Raw genomic sequence first — 20,437 nt, forward strand, 5'->3', positions numbered from 1 at the left:
GATCACAAATTTTAGGAGTTCTTTTAAAATTTTAATTTTTAACTGTTAGCATACAACAAATCCTCATCCAGATCTGATCCCAATGCTGGACATTCAAGAACCAAATGAAGGGCAGATTTTCAATCCTGGGATCATCCTGATTCCAAAAAGGTATAATATGTCTATGTAGAGTGAATGTAGATTGAGAATCAGGGGTTCCAGACGGACAGATGGATAGACAGAATTTCGCTCTTATTATTACAAATGCATAATTTTAAAATCACTCTCAATCATTACATGGAACGTTTCTGTTTTCAGTCCCCACTTTCTGCTTATCGTTATTTTCATGCATTTATTTTTACCCTCTGAATGATAGTGGTTAATGTCTGACATTAACCCTTTATCATATTTATTTTGAGATTCTCTGTTTTTCTCTCAATTATTTTAAATATAACAAAGAATTTAGTAAAATAACTTAGTTATCATTAATCTAGTGTTAGGAACATTAATTGTGACTAAGGTTTGGTGAAAGATTTTAATTTAAAACTTATGAGAACAAGACATTTGTACTACAAAGCCAGAGCCGGTTTCAGTCGGGTTAGTAAGGAAAGGGTTAAATACTTATTTACCTGTATCTTCTGAGATCAAATCCAATTGGTGATGAGTGTACACTTTACTTTCAGGAATTAAAAGAAGTAGTACCAATCATGTATTGATATTGATAAAAATCAACTGAGATTTCTGTTAATATTTTTTTGGTTTGGCAGAATCATTAAAGTGCTTTACAGTTTTTATGTTCTGAATCCATGACTCATTAAGGTTAAATTTGCTTGTGATCCTTCTGGGTTGTTAAAATAGAATACCAGTTGAGCACAAGTGATCAAACTCAGGATCTCTTGATTGTAAAGCAGACTTCTTAACCATTCATCTATATATTCACCCATATTTTCTTACACACACACACACACTCACACACACACACTCTCTCTCTCTCTCTCTCATATACATGCTATTATATATACTTCCCTGTCAGAAAAAGCCACTTGAATGTGCATAGCTGAAATATATTGTGATCTCTAACACTCATTATATAGATTAGAAACAAATCACTCTGTATCAGATGCCTGTCTGTTGCAGATGGATTTTCCTGCAGGAGAAAATAACCTAAGGTCAGTAGGACAACAAAAACATTCATGATATTGCACAGTTGTAGCTCTGCTTACTGCAGTCTGCTATACAATGTTGTAATACCTACTTAAGCTTCAAGACAATGTGGGAGCCTCCACTCAGTTACTCAACCTGCTAGAAATAGCTGCTAAATCTCCCTTAAATCCTTCTCCATTGCCCACTTTGTTAGAAAAGGACTGACTCATTATATAATGTTGTCTAACAGCAAGTCTGGTAAAAATTGCCTTTTTACGTACCAATTTTAGAAACCATTATTATTTGTAAATATATTTGTGTTTCGCGATAATGGTTCTCCCTGTTGCTGCTGTGTCTTGCACTTTTGTGCGTTCTTTTAAGCGATAAAAAGAAGTGTCAGCTAATTGAATGCTCTAAAGTGAGGAGCCCACAGGAAAAATATGATCTTTGAATGAATAAATAAACTCTTTTACACTTATTGATTATCCTCTCTGCAGTTTCTACATCGAAAGATATATCCATCTCTAAGTTCCCTACCTCTGTGCAAATATCATCTGCCCTTATCCTACTTACCTGTTCCTCTGTTCCCAATACCCTCCACCTTCACATACACCCTCTTGTACATTGAAATATGTCCTGATATCTTATCACCACCATCTTCTCTCTTTTTCTATCTAGAAGAGCCATGTATCTCTTCTGCAGCAAGACACCTGTTCCTATCCCTCTATCATATTCTTGCTTGTCAACACCTAGTATAACCCACCTTAATATTACACACCCCTCAATCAAGGGGTCTTGCAAACTGCTTGGCAACCTCACTGGTGCCACATAAAAAAGCACTTCGTACACTCTGTAAAGTGGTTGACATTAGGAAGGGCATACAGCCATAGAAACCATGCCAAAACAGACACTAGAGCTTGACACAGTCCTCTTACTTGTCGAACACTGTCAAACCATCCAATCTATGCCAGATTGGAATACAGATACAAAATGAGGAAGAGGATGATGATTGTAAGATTTTGAACTATTTGAATAATCTTTGTAATGATCTTCTTAATTTTTTTATCATTGCAGGACGAGACCCACGGACTATAGAACGGGCCAACCTACTTAACGTGTCCAAATTAATTATCAAGGAACTGATTGACTCCTCGCTATCTCATGGTCGAATGCTAGATGATGACCATGTACCTCTACAACAGTTCTTTGTCGTGCTAGAACATGTTCTTCGACATGGACTCAAACGTAAGTCACCCATATGTGTTCTTCCCATTTTGCCTCTTAATTTCATGCTTTCTTTATCTTTGTCTCTTTTTCATTTTTTAAATGCTTTCTTTTGTTCTCTTCCTTCTATTTCTTTTTGGTTCTCTTTTTCTAATCAGCATGTTGTAGCTGTTGAATAATAATGATAACAATCATAATAATTTATGAAGATTGACTTAACACTTTATGAAGGTAAATACACAATTAGAAAAGCATGACATGATATGTAATAAAACACATATTGACTTCATTTATTGAACCTAGCAATAATTTGACAGTACATCTGTCTTTGTCAGGTTCAAAATGAAAAATATAAAGTACTCAGAAATGTAGAAATTCAAAATTTCACCTGAACTATCTCATATTCCTCCTTGACAAGGATGTCAAGTTTCATGCATTTGTAACTGATTAACAAAATAAAAATATATAAAAAAGAGTATAAAGAATAGTTTATCAAAACGTCTTGTATAAATCTGCTTGCTACTAGCACCATACTCTGGAGAAATGAATGAAGAGAATTCCATCAGATTTATACAAAAGTTTTTGACTTAGTGTTCTCTTTCTTTCTTCTTTTTGTCCGTTTTCTTCTTTTTTTTTCCTTGTTTTAACCAGTTACAAAAAAGGTGGAATTTGATGACGTCTTTTTGTCTGGGAAAGAATGCAGGATGTTCCAATTGAAATTTTGAATTTCTGTATTTCTGTGAATTTTCATTATTTTTGTCTTATTTTGAACCTGAAGAAGACAGATGTATTGTCAAAATATTGTCCAGTTTGATAAACAAAGTCAACCTGTGTTTTATTAGATACTGCATTGTACTCTTTGTACTCATAATAATGGTAATGGCTTCAAATTTTGGCACAATACCAGCAATTTTAGAGGAGGTGCAAGTTGATTACATTGACCCTAATGCTCAACTGGTACTTATTTTATTGACCTCGAAACGATGAAAGGCAAAATTGACCACAGCAGAATTTGAACTCAGAACATAATGATTCTATCAGCTGGTCCCCTTAATGATAATCACAACAACAACAACAACAACAATAATAATGATAATCCTTTCACAAGGCCTGAAATTTTGTTGAGAGAGGATGAGTCAATTATATTGACCCCAGTGTTTCACAGGCACTTATTTATTGACCTCGAAACGATGAAAGGCAAAATTGACCACAGCAGAATTTGAACTCAGAACATAATGATTCTATCAGCTGGTCCCCTTAATGATAATCACAACAACAACAACAACAACAATAATAATGATAATCCTTTCACAAGGCCTGAAATTTTGTTGAGAGAGGATGAGTCAATTATATTGACCCCAGTGTTTCACAGGCACTTAATTTATTGACCCTGAAAAGATGAAAGGCAAAGTCCACCACAGCAGAATTTTAATTCAGAACATAAAGACGGACGAAATGCCACTAAGCATTTTGCTCAACGTGCTAACGATTCTGCCAGCTGGCTGCCTTATAATAATAATAATAATAATAATAATCCTTTCTACTAGAGGCACAAGGCCTCAAATTTGGTGAGAGGAGATTAGTTGATTACATCGATCCCAGTGTTTCACAATTTATCCGCCCTGAAAGGATGACAAGTAAAGTTGACCTTGATGGAATCTGAACTCAGAACGTAGCGGCAGATGAAATGCCACTAAGCATTTCGTCCAACATGCTAACAATTCTGCCAGCTCACCGCCTTTATAATATTAATAATAATAATGATAAAGGTTTCTTTAGTAGTTTCTTTGAGATTTCCTTTCTGCAATTTTTTCCTACCTGACATTAAACACCCTTAACCAATATATTAAATGAGACTGGACTTGAATACAAATGTTATGGGAGAACAATTACCATCTGTTGTCACATACGGATGACCTCAAATTGCATGCTGATGATCAACAAACTAGAAACACTATTGCAGGCAGTACACAGACTTCCTAATAATATTCATAACATATTTGGATTAGAGAAGTGTTCTAAGACAACCTTCAAGAAAACAAAATTAAGAACATGAATATCATGTGATGAATCATTGAATAAGACAGAGTACAGCACATATTAATGAAATAAAGGTTTGGATGGGATATTATTGATGCCTGATATTAATAACTAAAATAGAGGTAAATGCAAAAAGAAAAGTAATGAGTATCAGTTTTCTAGCAGCCTCTGTAATTTATTGTTATAATATTCTTAGTTGGATACTAAATGAACTAGTAAGGTATGGGAGAAATATAAGAAAAATAATGACTGCATTTAGAAAGTACCACACAAAATCGAATGTTGAAGGATTGTAATTACCATAAATGCAGAGAGATAGAGAGGTCTTATGCAATTTGAAAAGTATTACAAAATACCCACAGTAGGACTACAAAAATATCTAGTAAATAACAATAGAAAACTGATACGTGCAGCTCAAAACACACACACACAACACACAAAACCTGTTTTGCCTTCCAGGAAATCAAACGATACATATCTCCAACTGAAATGACTGACAGGCTCTTGTGGGGAGTAAAGAAGAAAAAAAAGCTAAAAACTAAACCAAAACTGTATCTCTCAAAGAAATATAGTAATTATCCGAATATAAAGATCTGGAAATAGAGATAATCAGAATGCACGGAGTGAAAACAGAAACTCTCAAAAATAAGTGGTGCCTTGGGAATGATAAAAACAACATACAGACAAATACACCACCAAAGCACCAAGACTTGGAAATGTGCAGAACATACAGAAAATAGCACTATTTCGCACTGCACACACATCATGTTTAGTTCTATTGATGTAACAGAAAATACAAAACCAAAAAAAAAAAAAAATATAGTAACAATAATAATAAATAATCTTTTATCACCATTGCAGCACAGATGCCTGTATGACAGAATATATTTTAGATAAATATTAATAAACTATGAAATACAATATTTGAAAAATATTGTGCTATATCTGAATATTTAGATACACATAATTATACATGTATGTACGTAAGCATGTGTACACGTGTGTGTGTGTGTGTGTGTGTGTGTGTGTGTGTACACATCTACAGAGTATATTTTAGATAAATATTAATAAACTATGAATTGCAATATTTGAAAAATATTGTGCTATATGTGAATATTTAGATACACATAATTATACATGTATGTACGTAAGCATGTGTACACGTGTGTGTGTGTGTGTGTATACACATGTACATGTGTCTAAATGTGTGTGTGTATATACAAATACAGTGCAATAGAAAATATTTTGGGTGTTTACTAATGATTATTCTTATTATTAACAATGATTTAGCCTAAAATTCACTAAGTATAAAAAATATAACCAGTAACATCTACGACGACAGCCATGTAAAAGATGGTAGACAAACATTAAAGCATTGAAGCGAAAGACAAGGATAGCGAAATATTAAGAGAGTGCAGGTGAATGTGAGGCAGGGGTTACGCTCTTTCCCTCACCCCTGCATTCCTCAACTTGATGATTTTCCTCCACGCACAACTGCATCCTACTCACGCACATGTATGAACACAGGCACAAACAAACCGGTAAATAACTGGCATAACTATGATTCATCTGTAAGCCCGCAGGTCAGTATCCATGGCAACTGGCACTGGGGCTGAAGAGGTTTGTTGGGGGAGAGGGAATGGATCGCTTAACACCTGCACTTTGGAATGAAACCCTTATTAATTCTTAACCCTTCCCTCTCCATTTGTCCTGCATTTCACTAAGCATGCACACATATATATATATATATTTATACACACACACACACATTACTGCACTACATTACTCCATGCATGCTGCTATCATATACATGTGCACACACATACATGCATGTGTGCGCATATACTCATAAATGTCTGTACTGCTGTCATCATATAGGTGGATGGTGCACTCATACACACACACAGATGCATACACATACATTCATGTTTGTCTCAGTCATCTGCAATTCATCTTCATTCATTGCCATCATTAATCATCATTCCAATCAATCATCACTGTCATTTATCATCATCATCATTACCACCTATATTAGAAATTGTTATCAGTAGGGGAAGAGAATGGCAGAATAAGCAGAGTGCTGGACAAAATATTTCTATATTTTATTACATTCTTTTGTCTTCTGAGTTCAAATCCCATCAAAGTTGATAAAATAGAATGATTAAGTATTGGGTGGTGATCTGTGTGTTGGATGATTTAATTGACTGTTCCGTTAAAATGTACAGTTGTGTGCCTGTTAGATATTATTATTATTTTTATTATTTTTATTATTATTATTATTATTATTAATAATAAAGTGGTGAACTGAGAGAACCATTAGCCTGCTGGGCAAAATGCCATTTAGCATTTTGCCCATCTTTACATTCTGGGTTCAATTTTGCCAAGGTAGACTTTGTCTTTCATCTTTTGGGGTTAATAAATCAAGTACTGGGGTTGATGTGATTGACTATACCCCTCCCCACAAATTCCAGGCTTTGTGCCTATAGTAGAAAGGATTATTATTATAGGCATCGCACAGTATACAATATTGTGAGGTTGTTGATTGAAGATATTTTATCTAGTGGGGTTTGTACCGTTTGTCAAGTCACAACAAGGACCTCAGACAGTACTTTACACAATATGCGTGCATTTCCAAATAATGCTGACTTCTGCAATACACCTAGATTGTAGGGTATTTCTAAAGTTTTCAGATATTTTTCAGATTGGGTGGTATTGAACCCAATGCTCCAATGACAATAGGATTATTTTTATGTTCGACTCTCGCAGCTGCCACATCTTAGCAATCTCAATTCTCGGGTCTCCATATTTATCAACCTTTTCTCTTTCTTTCATGATGATATGTTGATCTCCTGGCGCTGCCACATTAATTATTATTATTATTATTATTAAGTTGGTGATCTGGCAGAATCATGAGCTCACCTGTCAAAATACTCAGAGGCATTTGTCCATCTTTATATTCTAACTTTAAATGCCACCCAGATCGACTTTGTCTTTCATCCTTTTGGGGTCAATGAAGTAAATACCAATCAAGTCCTAGGATTGACGTATTTGACTAGCACCTTATCCCCCCAAAATTTCAGGCCTTCTGCCTATAATAGAAAGAATTGTTATTAATAAGGAAGCTATCTGGCAGAATCATTAGTATGCCAGACAAACTGCTCAGTGGCATTTTATCTGCCTTTATATTCTAAGTTCAAATGTCATCAAGATCACCTGCCTGTCATCCTTTCGGAGTTGATCAGTTACATACCAGTTAAGCACTGAGGTTGATGTATTCAGCTAGCCCCTCCTCCCCCCAAATTTTAGGCCTTATATCTATAATAGTAAGGATTATTATTATTTGGAAAGGCAGCAAGCTGGCAGGATCATTAGCACACTGGGCAAAATGCTTAGCAGCATTTTGTCTGACTTTACATTCTGACTTCAAATTCTGCTATGTTCAGCTTTGCTTTTCATCCTTTCAGGGTCGATATATTAAGTACCAGTCAAGTCCTGGGGTTGATGTGATCGACTGTCCCCTTTCCCACAAATTCCAGGCCTTTAGTAGAAAGGATTATTATTGTTATTATTATTGATGATGATAAAACATAGCAGAGCTTTGAATAAAATATCTTGTATTATTTAGTCCATCCCTTTAAGTTATCATTGCTATTAATAGATATCATAATTAGTAGTACCAATCAGAATGCTGTGCAGTATTTAGTTACATATATTTTTGTTCGCTTGTTGTTAATGAACTTGTTGATGGTGATGATGATGATGTTTAGTTCCAAATCTGCCCTGATTGATCAGAGCAAAATGTCCATAGGGAGTTGGTAGACAAAGTGCAATTCTGAGTCCTTCATTCTAGACACATCACACCTGTCTAATAAAACAATGGTCTCATGGACCAGTTCCATGTAATACAATTTTTCCACTAACTGGGGTACCATGCTCATAACAAGACACAATAAAGTACATTATCATTATCATTTAACGTCTGTTGTCCATGTTCTTGGTCCTTTGTCATCTCATCTGAAAGGTTCAGCATCCTGAGGTTGTCCTTCAGTACTTCTTAATTATTACATATATATACATACATCAGTACATATATACATGTTACACATGTAATACATATATAACACAGAAACACCCTGCAAACTTTGATAGTCAATAAAATGAAATTGAAATTTTAAAATCTATTTTTCTGTGCAACCCAGTACCAAGTGCACCATGGCCCAGTATTGGTCTGCCATCTGGTGGTTGGAGAATCCTATTATAAACAACCAAATTATGACTTACCATTTAAAGTGCAGGGTAACAGTCATGGAATGTCTATGTCTCTGTCTTCCCTCCATCCAGTCTGTTCTTGTATGCCATTAGGATCTGATCAGGTTGGAAAATTTACATGGTTGCTGATACTTTCACTTATCATTTGATGATGTGCAATCTAATGAAGTCTTATTTTTAGAATTCACTGATGTAGAAGGTTGTTGTTTACCAAAGAACAACCACATCAAGTAGACCTACAATCAAAGACATTCTGAGGTTGATCACTGTCTTGTATAGCCCTAGGCCAACCCGGCTTAAGCAGGTCCATGATCAAAGCAGTTGCCTCCATGACCACTCAGCCTTGTACTACATACTTTGTTATATCCATTTAAAAAAAATGATAGAGTTTGATTGGAAGAAGATTCTGCTGTCATTTCTTGCAAGCTGAGTAACCATATAGGGCAGAGCAGGAGTTGTGACTAGTTCGCTTACATGAGCATTGCCAGTGATGGCAGTAGTGAGGGGGGATACATGGCGATACTTTGTAAGATATGTTGTTATATCCATGTTGTTCTTATTTAAGATCAGCTGAATTCTGATTGGGCAAACCTATGATTAAAGCATTCTAGCTATGATCCATTCAAATTTATTTTCAGACAATGCATCAGGACTTTTATGCAAATAGTATCCTTCCTATTTTAAGATGGCAGGATGTTGTTTGAATGGGATTTAGCTACTTTTTCTACTAGATTAAGTAAGTGACCAAACAGAGGCTCTCAAGTCATAGTTGCCAATAATGCTTCTATGTTTCTATGTATGAGTATGTGTGTGTTCATGTGCATGTGTTTATATTTATCTGGAGTGGAGTAATAGTGTTTTTAGGATGGTGGTGTTGCAGTGTTCTAGGGTTGCTGTAGAAATGTCTGTTTGCTTAGCAGGGGAATTTTACATGACAGAGCTAATTATAACAGATCAATCATAGAACAAGCAAAGACAGTGTAGTACATGGAAGATTCCTTTCTGTTTTGCAAGTCTTGTTTTGTTGAAGTCATGACTACCTCTCCAGGGTTGGTGCCAGACAAAATGCATCCAGTGCATACTGCAAGGTAATTGGCAAATAAGTAGAGAATTGTAGGTTTGGGAGGAGCTTTTATTCCTGTCAAGGACAGGACAACCTCTCTAGTGATGATACCTTAATAAAATGCATTCACTATGCCTTGCGAAGTGCTTGGTGTTTGGCAATCATAGAAACCATGCCAAAATAAAGTGAGTGGGTGAAATGTAGTTTCCCACCCATGCCATATTTTCAAATAAGAATTAACTTAAATCATGACAACCTGTCCAACACATTCCAACATGGAAAGTAGGTGTAAAATGATAATGTTGTTGATGGCGATGATGATACACTAGTGTTGTAATTTTCTGCTGACAAAATGTACTACTGCCTGTGAGTGCCCTGAGTATGTTTATGCCATTTTGCTTTATTTCCTGTGGATTTTACATGTCCTATGTAATCACTCAGATTTTCATGTGTGCATCATCATCATCATCATTTAATGTCCGTTTTCCATGTTGGCATGGGTTGGATAGTTTTCATTAGATCCAGTGAGCTGTAGGGCTGCACCAAACTCTGGTGTCAGCTTAGGCATATTTTCTATGGCTGGATACCCTTCCTAATGCCAGCCATCTTACAGTGTGTTTTGGATGCTTTTTTCATGCCACCAGCACTAGTGAGGTCACCAAGCAAGTTGTGGTAATTGATTATATCTGATGTTATTTGGTGTTGCTGGTGAGGAAGAGATTGTGTATTAGGTATGTGCTACTCTTAGTGTGTTTATTTGCAATTACGTTTCTTGATGGTTGATGTAGGATTACAGATGTGTTTGTAGAATGTAAGAGACAACTGAAGCAACTTGCATGAGGATTTTTTGCTCTGCGGGTAAAAATCATGCAATTATTTTTTAAAGAATGAGTAAAGAGACATATCCTTGTAATACGCTGTTTCAGAAATTTTGGTTACCCTTGCATATGGACATGTCCACTGTATCCCTCTTCACCTGAACATTCCTAATCTTACAGACTCATGGGTGCCAGTATCTCATAAATGCACTCATGCTGGTACTGCATAAAAGGACCCAGTAGACTCTGTAAAGTGGTTAGCATTAGGAAGGGCATCCAGCTGTAGAATCCATGTCAAAACAGACATGGAGCCCAGGCAGCTCTCCAGCTGACGAGTGCTTGTCAAATCACCCAACCCATGCCAGCATGGAAAACAGACATTACATGATAATGATGATGTCATTGTGCTTTATATAGACTTGGCAACCCGGCCATTATATTGCTAGGGAATATTTTGTGGATGTTTTTTTTATTTGTGTGGGAGACTGTTTAGTATTTTGTTTATAAATACACAGTAGAGAGATAGCAGCATTGCTTTGTTAATATTGATAACTTCATGTAAGGATTTTGGTGTTGGGTGGGGAATGTGTGGCTAATATTGCATCTTCACTAGTCAAAAACAGGCCTCAGGTGTTCTCCACAGAATACTTAAATTAAGCATTTGTTATTTGTGGTTGGAAGCATTTTTATCTTCTACTTAACACTACATTGCATGAAAGAAGGATGAGTCCCTAGCCAATCACTTGCTTACTGGCCTTGTGTTTTTTTACGAGAATTTGACAGACAACAAACTTCTGGGCCCCCACCATCAGAAGTGAAATGTCGATTATCTCATCTAACCTGCCTCTTGACAGAATAATTGAATAACCTTTACTGAAACACTTGTTCCTCCTTGTTCACTGCAAGCATTTGAGGTTAGGTGAGGTTGGGTCTGTTTCATGGCTGGCACTTGTAGCAGGTGAAGTGGGAGATGTTTCATTGACATTTTCTTGTGCAGTGAACTTTTTAACATTTTTCAGCAAAATATTTTTCCAGATTCACTTGTTTTGATTTTTTCTTTTTTCTTGATTTTTCTTTTTCAATTTTTCTTATTTCATATTTCTCTTTATATACTTTCCTTCCCTTTTTATTTCTCTTCATTTCTTGAACTCATTTTCTCCCCCTTCATTCCATTTGTTGTTTACACTTTGCTCAATTTTCTGATGAATTTACTTGAATTTCTGTTATTTTCTTTTGATTTTTCTTATTTTCCCTTCAGTTTTTAAATATATTTTTTTCATTTCCTGATATTTTCTTTCATTTCATTATTTTTTTTATCTTAATTTTTGTAATTTTCTGTAATTTTCCCTCTGGGTCTGCACTGTATAAAGTAATACATCATGAAATAGTCGCTAGTTCACCAGGGAAAGAACGAGTTGAGGAGGGAGGGGTGATTTTTGGGATGTGTGTTTATGACTGAAGACATTCCTGTGGAAGTATAGGGTTTATTGTTACTCCTTTGAAAGTTCCTCTGATCCTGAAAAAAAAAAACTTTAGAAAACACTGATGTAGAAGGTTGTTGTTTACTAAAGAACAACCACATCAAATAGACTTACGATCAAAGGCATTCTGAGGTTGACCACTCAGTCTTGTATGGCCCTAGGCGGACCCTGCTTAAGCAGATCCATGATCAAAGCAGTTGCATCCATGACCACTCAGCCTTGTACTACATTCTTTGTTATATCCATTTTTTTTAAATGATAGAGTATGATTGGAAGAAGATTCTGCTGTCATTTCTTGCAAGCTGAGTAACCATATAGGGCAGAGCAGGAGTTGTGACTAGTTCGCTTACATGAGCATTGCCAGTGATGGCCGTAGTGAGGGGGATACATGGCGATACTTTGTAAGATATGTTATTATATCCATGTGGGCCATAGCCAAAATGTAAAATAAAAAAGAGTTACTGATCCCTGGTGTGAGAGTAGGGAGATGTTTCGCACTGTCTAGTGCATTGTCTTACTGTTCCTTTCTGGGTTCAATTCCCACTGAGGTCCATATTAATTCCTGTTGGGCTTGTTGGTCAAGGAATCAGTCTCTTTAACTGTGAAAGTTTCTTAATGTATCAAAGAAGTTGCTACACTTACTACTAACCCCAACAACTCTACCACCATCACCATCACTGCCACCTCAATGACGAATCCTCGTTTACCATCACTAATGTTATTTAGCCAAGAGGGAGTTTCTACATGCTCATTGAAGCTGCTAGAATAAATAGCAAAATCCTCCTCATCTCCTTCCTCAATCACCATTACCTACTGCTACTGCTGCCACCACCGCTGCTGCCATGGCTAATGCTACTCCACCATTGCTACTTTTGTCATTGCTATTACTAATACCTCTGGCACCATCACTACCACCACCACTACAACTAAATGAAATATTGTTTGTTTGTGATGGTTGGTGTTGGGATGTTGCAAGTTCTAACCACAAATGCAGAAAGTGCAGGCCAGCTGTTTTGTGCAGCATGTGTGACCTGCACACATGATTTGGTTGTAGGCCCAAAATTCTTCATGCAAAAGTATTGAGTATCATTTAAAGCAACAGTAAGAAAAAAAAGAAAAGAAAAACAAATAGCAGCATATATTATTATGGCCTATCTATCTGTGACACTGATAAATCTGCACTAATGTCAGCATCAACAGTATTTGGTGTCATTACCACTGTCATCATCATCATCGTTATCATAATCATCATTATAGTTATCATCTCAGTTGTCATCATCATCATCATCGTCTTCTTCAGAATTATAGCCATTATTATAGCTATCGCTATTGTCATCAACATTATCATAACCATGAACGACATTATTATTATCATTACAGTTATTACCATTATAATCATCACCACTTTGATCACCATTACCATAACCATCAGCACCATTGTCAGTATCATTAACATGAGGGCAGCAGGAGCAGGATAGGATCGGGGCAGGGGTGTCATCATCCTCATTGCTAACTTTATTACCATCGCTACTACTAGTACCACAACCATCATTGTAACAAACACTGCAACCTCTATCAACATGCCCATCACCACTGTGCTTCAACAAACATCACATTGCTATCGTCATCATCGCCATCGGCATTCTTTCAATTGCTGCAATCACCATGTTTACCCATTTCACTCCCAATTATATCCTATCTTTAAACTGCGCAGTCACTTTCATGAGCGAGCCATTATATTGATAGTTTTCATAAACATAGAGTGAATAGTGAGTGTCGTTGGATAAATCACTACAATCTGATAAACATGTTCCACTTTCTTTAGTTTTGCTCCTCCCCCTTTGCTTCTTGTTTGAATTTTTTCCCTCTTAAAAGTAACTTAATCAGGAATGATTGATTGATTGGTTAGTTGATTGATCAATCGATCACTCAGTTGAAACTGCTTTCCTCATACTTTTTGTCCTTGAATGGGGTTAGTGGTCCTTATTCAGTTTGGTTAGCCCTTCAGCATTCAGATCACTCTGTCAAAATATAATGCTTATTTATTCCCATCGTTTTGTTTTAACCATGCATTATCTGTGAGATTTCAATGATGTGATTGTTTATTTTTAGAATGACATTTTAGGGAAGGCGAGAGATACTGGGTCTGGCCAGTTTGAACATAAAGCATGGAAGAATATTTGAGCCAGATGTAGCTAGTTTAAATGCTAAGGAAGATGTATGTACATAGATCATTTAAGGAGTGTATATGGAGAGTCAATTTAAATCTTCTGAAATTAACCTGGCCATTACACACATCGCAGCACTCTGTGGACATTTATATAAAAAATAACACAGCCTTTGATTACTTGTGTCAATTCATTCTAATGGATTTCTTGTGTAATGTATTTGGGTAGTTCTTTATTAAAGTGGCAAATTAGTAGAGTTGATAGATTGTTGTATAGAGTGTCTTACAGCATTTTTTTGTACTCTAAGGCAGGGAGCTGACAGAAATGTTAGCATGCCAAGCGAAATGCTTAGTAGTATTTCGTCTCTCTTTACATTCTGAGTTCAAATTCTGCTGAGGTCGACTTTGCCTTTCATCCTTTCAGGGTTGATGAATTAAGTACCAGTTGCATACTGGGGTCGATCTAATTGACTGGTCCCCTCCCCCATAGTTTTTGGGCCTTGTGCCTAGAGTAGAAAAGTATTTGTTCTTACTCTCTTCACTCTATGTTCAAATCCTGTTAAGGTTAACATTACCTGTCATTCTTTTGGAACTAAAGTAAACAGACCAATCTAAGGTTGTGGATTGGCAGAACTGTTAGAATATCGAATGAGTTGCTTTTCAGGATCTGTTCCAGCTTTTAGCATTCTGGAGCAATGCCTGTACTAGCATTGTTGCCAAGCTGTATTAGCTCTAAAGTGGTAGCTTTTCCCTTAGATGAAATTGGTCATACAGGGAGAGGACAATTGCATAGCAACTGCCAGTCTTCTATAATAATAAAAAAAAAACCTAACCCAAGCCTGCACAGATTTATAACCAACTTTAACCAAAGCTGGTTCCTATTTGAGTAGTAATACTTAAATCCACATTTCCTCATTTCACATTATTGTTGAAGATTGGTTACCAAGTATGGAGAAGTTCCCCTTGCTGATTGACATTCTATCTCTCATCTGCAGAAACCAGAATTAGTACTGCCCATATAGACCTTAGTTGTTGGAAAATGTTAACCTTCAGTGAATCTAATTCATCCATGCTACTAACATATTCATCTTCACCACCACCATCATCATCATTATTAAACTGATTGACAGTACCCACTCACTAAGATGTTACAACCACCAATTTCTCTTCTTATCTCTACAGTGTTTAATCTTCTACAAATTTTGTACTAAACATTTGTACCTCCTCTCCAGAATTATGACTCTGGATCTTCCTTCTTGTCAATAGTTTGTATCTCAAACATTGCCACTTCAAGACCTCATAATTCTCAGAGGTCATGCATTGTCTTTTTTTTTTCTCAGGATAAACAATAAAAAAAAAAAAAAGAAGAAAAATCCTCACCATTATCATCACATCTGTTCTGTTGTAAATGATTCTAAGTTTGACTTTTCACTTTTCGCTTGTCTTGAAATCTGAGTCTGATAATTATGTATGTGGCTCTGCGCTCCAGAGTTAAGAATAAGAGCAAGCATTTGCTGAGAACAAAACCTCACTTGAGAACTTCAACCGCTACACCAGGAAGTTATGGCTAAAACAAACTATGAATAAAATAATTAGACCTATCAAATTTTTTTGTATCACTCATCTGTCTGTCTGTCCGTCTGTCCGTCCATCATCGTCTAACATCTGCTTTCCATGCTTACATGGGTTGAACGGTTTGACTGAGGACCACCACTCTGGGAGTGTAGTGGGTGCTTTTTATGTGCCACTAGTACAGGGGCCAGGTAGGCAGCAACTGGCATCAACCATGCTCAAATAGTGCTTTTTACATGCTACTGGCATGGGAGCCAGTCAGGCAGCACTGGCATTGACCATGCTTGAATGGTGCTTTTTACATGCCACCAGCATGAGTGCAGTCAGGTGTGTATATATATATATATCATTTTGTTACCATATTTCTCTTAAAATACAATGTTTGTTTCAGTTAGTTTTGGAAATAATGAAGAATTTAGTAAAATAACTTTGTCATTATTAAGTTGGTGTTTGGAACATAAATTAACATTTGTTACGAAAGGTTTCAATTTAGATCACTTTAACCCTTTAATGTTCAAATTACTCTGACAAATGTAAAGTTTATTTATTAATATTATTTTGAATTAATCATGTGTTATCTCATAAATTTGAGATTTTGATGATGTTAATTGTCTGTATTTAGAATGACATTGTAGGGTAGGTGAGAAGGACCAGTTCTGGTCAGTTTAAACATAAAACAGGAGGTATATTTAGGCCAGATATGGCTGGTTTAAATGCTAATGGGTTAAACAGGATGGTTTTAGCATAGAACCAAGTATGGCCTGAGGTGGGTTAATGTCAAAAGGGTAAGATCCTACACTTGGTGTAAAAGTAGATCTAATGTTATAGATTTATCTTTTTATTTTTATTTATTTATTTGTTTGTATGTTGATTTTTTGTTGATTTTTGAAATTGAGTTGGATGGCAGAAGTTGCAATAATGTAATCAATGTGTTGATGCTCTTTTTTTTTTTTCTCTGTTTCTGTTTTTAGCCAAGAAAGGAATACTTAGAGACAAACGAGAGTTTTGGGGAGTGTTGGAGGTCATTGAAAAATTTGCCCCAGAAGCTGCTGAGATTACAACCAGTGTCAGGGAGATGCCAAACATCAAGTAAGGTGCCACTGTGTTCTGTTGTAAAAGGCTTTTCCTTGGTTCATGTGTGGGTCAAGTAGGCTGACAGTTGATACTAACCTCTCATTTTGCAGTAATTTTTTTTTTCATATTCCATTTCGATAGAGAGACTTCAGAAATATACAAATAGACATGATACTAGGATTACCTCCAGCACACTCAAAACACAACGAAGAATATCACAGATAATACACAAGACACTTATGTTATAGTGAAATAATACATTTATGATCAAAGATTACAGAACACACATACATACACACACATATGAACACAGTGCATGCAGTAAAGTAGGAGTGTATCTGGATATACCTTAGGTGCATAAAAGGACGAAGGTGAAGTTGAATTTGGCAGAATTTGAAATTAGAGTGGAAATCACCTTGTTGGATAATCAGCTGCTTTTGGTTGCTCCACTGTTTCTTTTGTTCCAGTACTTTTGGCACTCCACTGTTTCTGCCATTGCTTTAATGAAAATGGGAATGATAATAATAAAAGGTCTGGCTGTGTGGTTGAGAAGCTCGCATTGCATGTGGTTTTGGGTTCAGTGCTGCTGTGTGGTATCTTAGGCAAGTGTCTTCTACTTTGGCTCTGGGCCAACCAATTTGTGAGTGATTTGGCAGACAGAAACTGTGTGGAAACCTGTCGTGTGTGTATGTGTATTTCCATATGCAAGTGTGTGTCTTTTCTTTATGTTTGCTTCCCTACCATTACTTGACAACCAATGTTGGTTTGTTTACATTCCCATGACTTAGCAGTTGGGCAAAACAGCCCCCAACAGTAAAAGTTAAAAGATAATATTAATGATGATGATGATGATGTTGATGCTGGCAGTGGACGTTTCATTTTTTGACCACAAGAACCCATAATGTTGGGGATAGTACTGAAAGGATATACAATATCGGAAGGGGTTTAGATAGATAAGTGGTTAACAGGTGCATTTATGCAGCACAGGCATGAGTGCATATATGTGACACTGGCACCTAGTATGTATGAGTGATTCTACTTTGCTTGACATGTCTTCCCAAGTACAGCAAATCACCACAACTCTTGGTCCCTTGTCATTTCCTCAGTGAAACTCAGCATTCAAAGATCCTTTCTCATCACTTTGTCCTACATCTTCCTGGGTCTAGTCCTTCCACAGGTTCCCTCCACAGTTAGAACTTAGCACTTCTTTATGCAGCTGTCCTTAGGAATCGAAGGGGTCCTTACATAAAAAATAGTTGAGAACCACTGAGACAGAATAACAAAAATGGAAACTAGCAAAAAACAATAGATAACAATAAAATGTTGAGAAGAAAGGATCCAAATATGGAAGCAAAAAACACCACCTAAAGTAATTTAGGGAACCTGCATACAAAACCTCAGATTACTCTGAACACATCAAAGGCAAAAGTGCTCTCTTATGAGTTTTTTACCATCTATTTATTTTTACGTACTGAAAGTAGGCTCATTTAGCATGGTCAGTTAATGCTCTCACCCACCTTTTGTAAAAAAACACTGCAGGTCAGAATTTCCTTCTTTAAAGCACCCACTCACTCTTGGAGTGGTTGGCATTAGGAAGGGCATCCAGCTGTAGAAACCCTGCCAGATCAGATTGAAACCTGGTGCAGCTCCTCTGCTTACCAGTTTTCAGTCAAACCACCCAATCCATGCCAGCATGGAAAACATGTTAAATGATGATGATGCCGATGACTTTCGTCTTCCTCTTTAAGTGGTATTTGAAGAAGTTGATGAGATCTCTACTAAAAAAGAGTACTTTTCAGTCACATCATTAATAATGATTTTTAGCATCAGCATAAGGCCACATTTATTGGAGAAAGGAACCAAGTGATTAAATCGACCTTCAGTTCTTTTATTTACCAATAGTAGAATTAAAAGTTACCTGGCCTTTGGTGAAATTTAAACTCATTTCATCTGACCTTGTTTTGTTTCTGCCATCTCACTGTTTTAAAAATATTAAAGAAGCTTATGCTAAGAATAGCAGCCAATTCTCCCTTGAATCACACTTTATTGATTTTTAAAAAGAGAGGTGATGCACATTTTGAAAATAATATGTTCATGGCTATATGTTTAACTTCAGCTCAACTCTGATCAAGTAGATGAGATGGTTGATTATATTGACTCTAGTACTTGACTTTTGTTTATCCCAGAGGGATGAAAGGCAAACTTGACCATGGCAAGATTGAACTCAGAGCATAAAGATATGGAACATTTACTGCAAGGTATTTTGTCCCAACACTGCCAATTTATTGTCCTGGCTTCTGTGCAGTATGTGTATGTGAGTGTAAATACATAAACACACACACACACACCCTTTCTCTCTATGTTTCTAACCAGCAGGTGTCAGAGATCATGGGTCCCTATACTCTCCTATGCCGTACACAAACTTTGGCACATTATTAGGCCAGTCTTTCTGAAGCCAGCTGTGAGGCCATCAAGAACCTTCTCTTTGTCTTAATCTCTTTCCTTTTAGTTTCCTGGTTGTCACTAGCATTTTCTTTATTCTTACAGTGTTCAGTGAGCAGAACCTGTTGTCTCCTTATGTTTTTGAGAAGCTTTCTGGTGGTCTTTGCTTGTCTAAGGACTTTCATGCTTGTCATTTTATCTACATAGAACACCTTCAGCATTTTTCCAAGGAATTACATCTCTGTAGTGTCGATAAGCTTTTGCATGTGTTTGCTGATGTTCCAGGTCACACAGCTTTATATAAGGACGGGTTCTATGTATGCCCCTAGGACTCTTTTTCATCACTCTTATTTATGGAGTAACAAAACGTGTTTAATCTCATCATAAGCAGCTTTGACTTATACAAAATTTAACTTGATATCTTTGATGTTTTCCAATCTACTAAAATGAGGGTTACCAATATATTTAAAACTATTGATTATCTCCAAGCTGTTCCATAAATTCTTGTTGCAAATTGGCAGTATTTTCTTTGAAATTGTCGTTTTCCCTAATTTTTTACCGTTAAGACCTAAACTCATTGTTTAACTCTTATTGTCAATAATACTAATCATTATCTCTCTCTTTCTGTCTCTGTCTCTCTCTCTCTCTCTCTCTCTCTCTCTCTCTCACATACACTACTACTACTACAATCCTATTTTAAACTCATTTCATCTTCTGCAATTAGCGTGACCTTCCCCCACCCCAACTTCACCCAGCCTCTGAAACAATAAACATAAGGTACCTCTTTACTACCCCTCCTTTATCCCATAAACCCTTCTCTCTGTACCTCTTTCATAAAGGATCATTGAATACAGTGCTTCATTAGACAGCCAGGTGTTCTTTTAACTCAGTAATGCAATTAAAAACAGTTAATTAAGCTGCGGGGTGATGGAGATGGAGAAGCATTGGGGTTCATATAGTAGGGATGAGGATAGCAGTGATATAGTAGTAACTGTTGCTTATAGTAATGACGTAAGTGTGGTGGTGGTTGTCGTGGAAGTAGGGTGGTGTTTGTTTGTATAAATTAGCAGTGATTAATTAACCAGCGAGCAGGCACAGACTTCAGTGCATGTTTACAACTGTAATTAAGAGATGAGTGAGTAAAGGGGAAAAATCACAGGTGGTG

General features: G+C 36.4%; 1 protein-coding gene across 6 annotated transcripts in view; it reads left to right on the top strand.

Moving 5' to 3' along the window:
- LOC115213814 (RUN and FYVE domain-containing protein 2) overlaps window positions 1–20,437 on the top strand; it is a 250,820-nt gene that overhangs the window by 77,596 nt on the left and 152,787 nt on the right. For all 6 annotated transcript variants that reach the window (XM_029782694.2, XM_036504738.1, XM_029782693.2 and 3 more), the window contains exons 2-3: window positions 2,197–2,367; window positions 16,728–16,845. In XM_029782694.2, coding sequence (XP_029638554.2) covers window positions 2,197–2,367; window positions 16,728–16,845 — 289 coding nt within the window. The remainder of the gene's footprint in view (window positions 1–2,196; window positions 2,368–16,727; window positions 16,846–20,437) is intronic.

The sequence above is a fragment of the Octopus sinensis genome, linkage group LG7 (assembly GCF_006345805.1).
Source record: "Octopus sinensis linkage group LG7, ASM634580v1, whole genome shotgun sequence".
Lineage (NCBI taxonomy): Eukaryota > Metazoa > Mollusca > Cephalopoda > Octopoda > Octopodidae > Octopus > Octopus sinensis.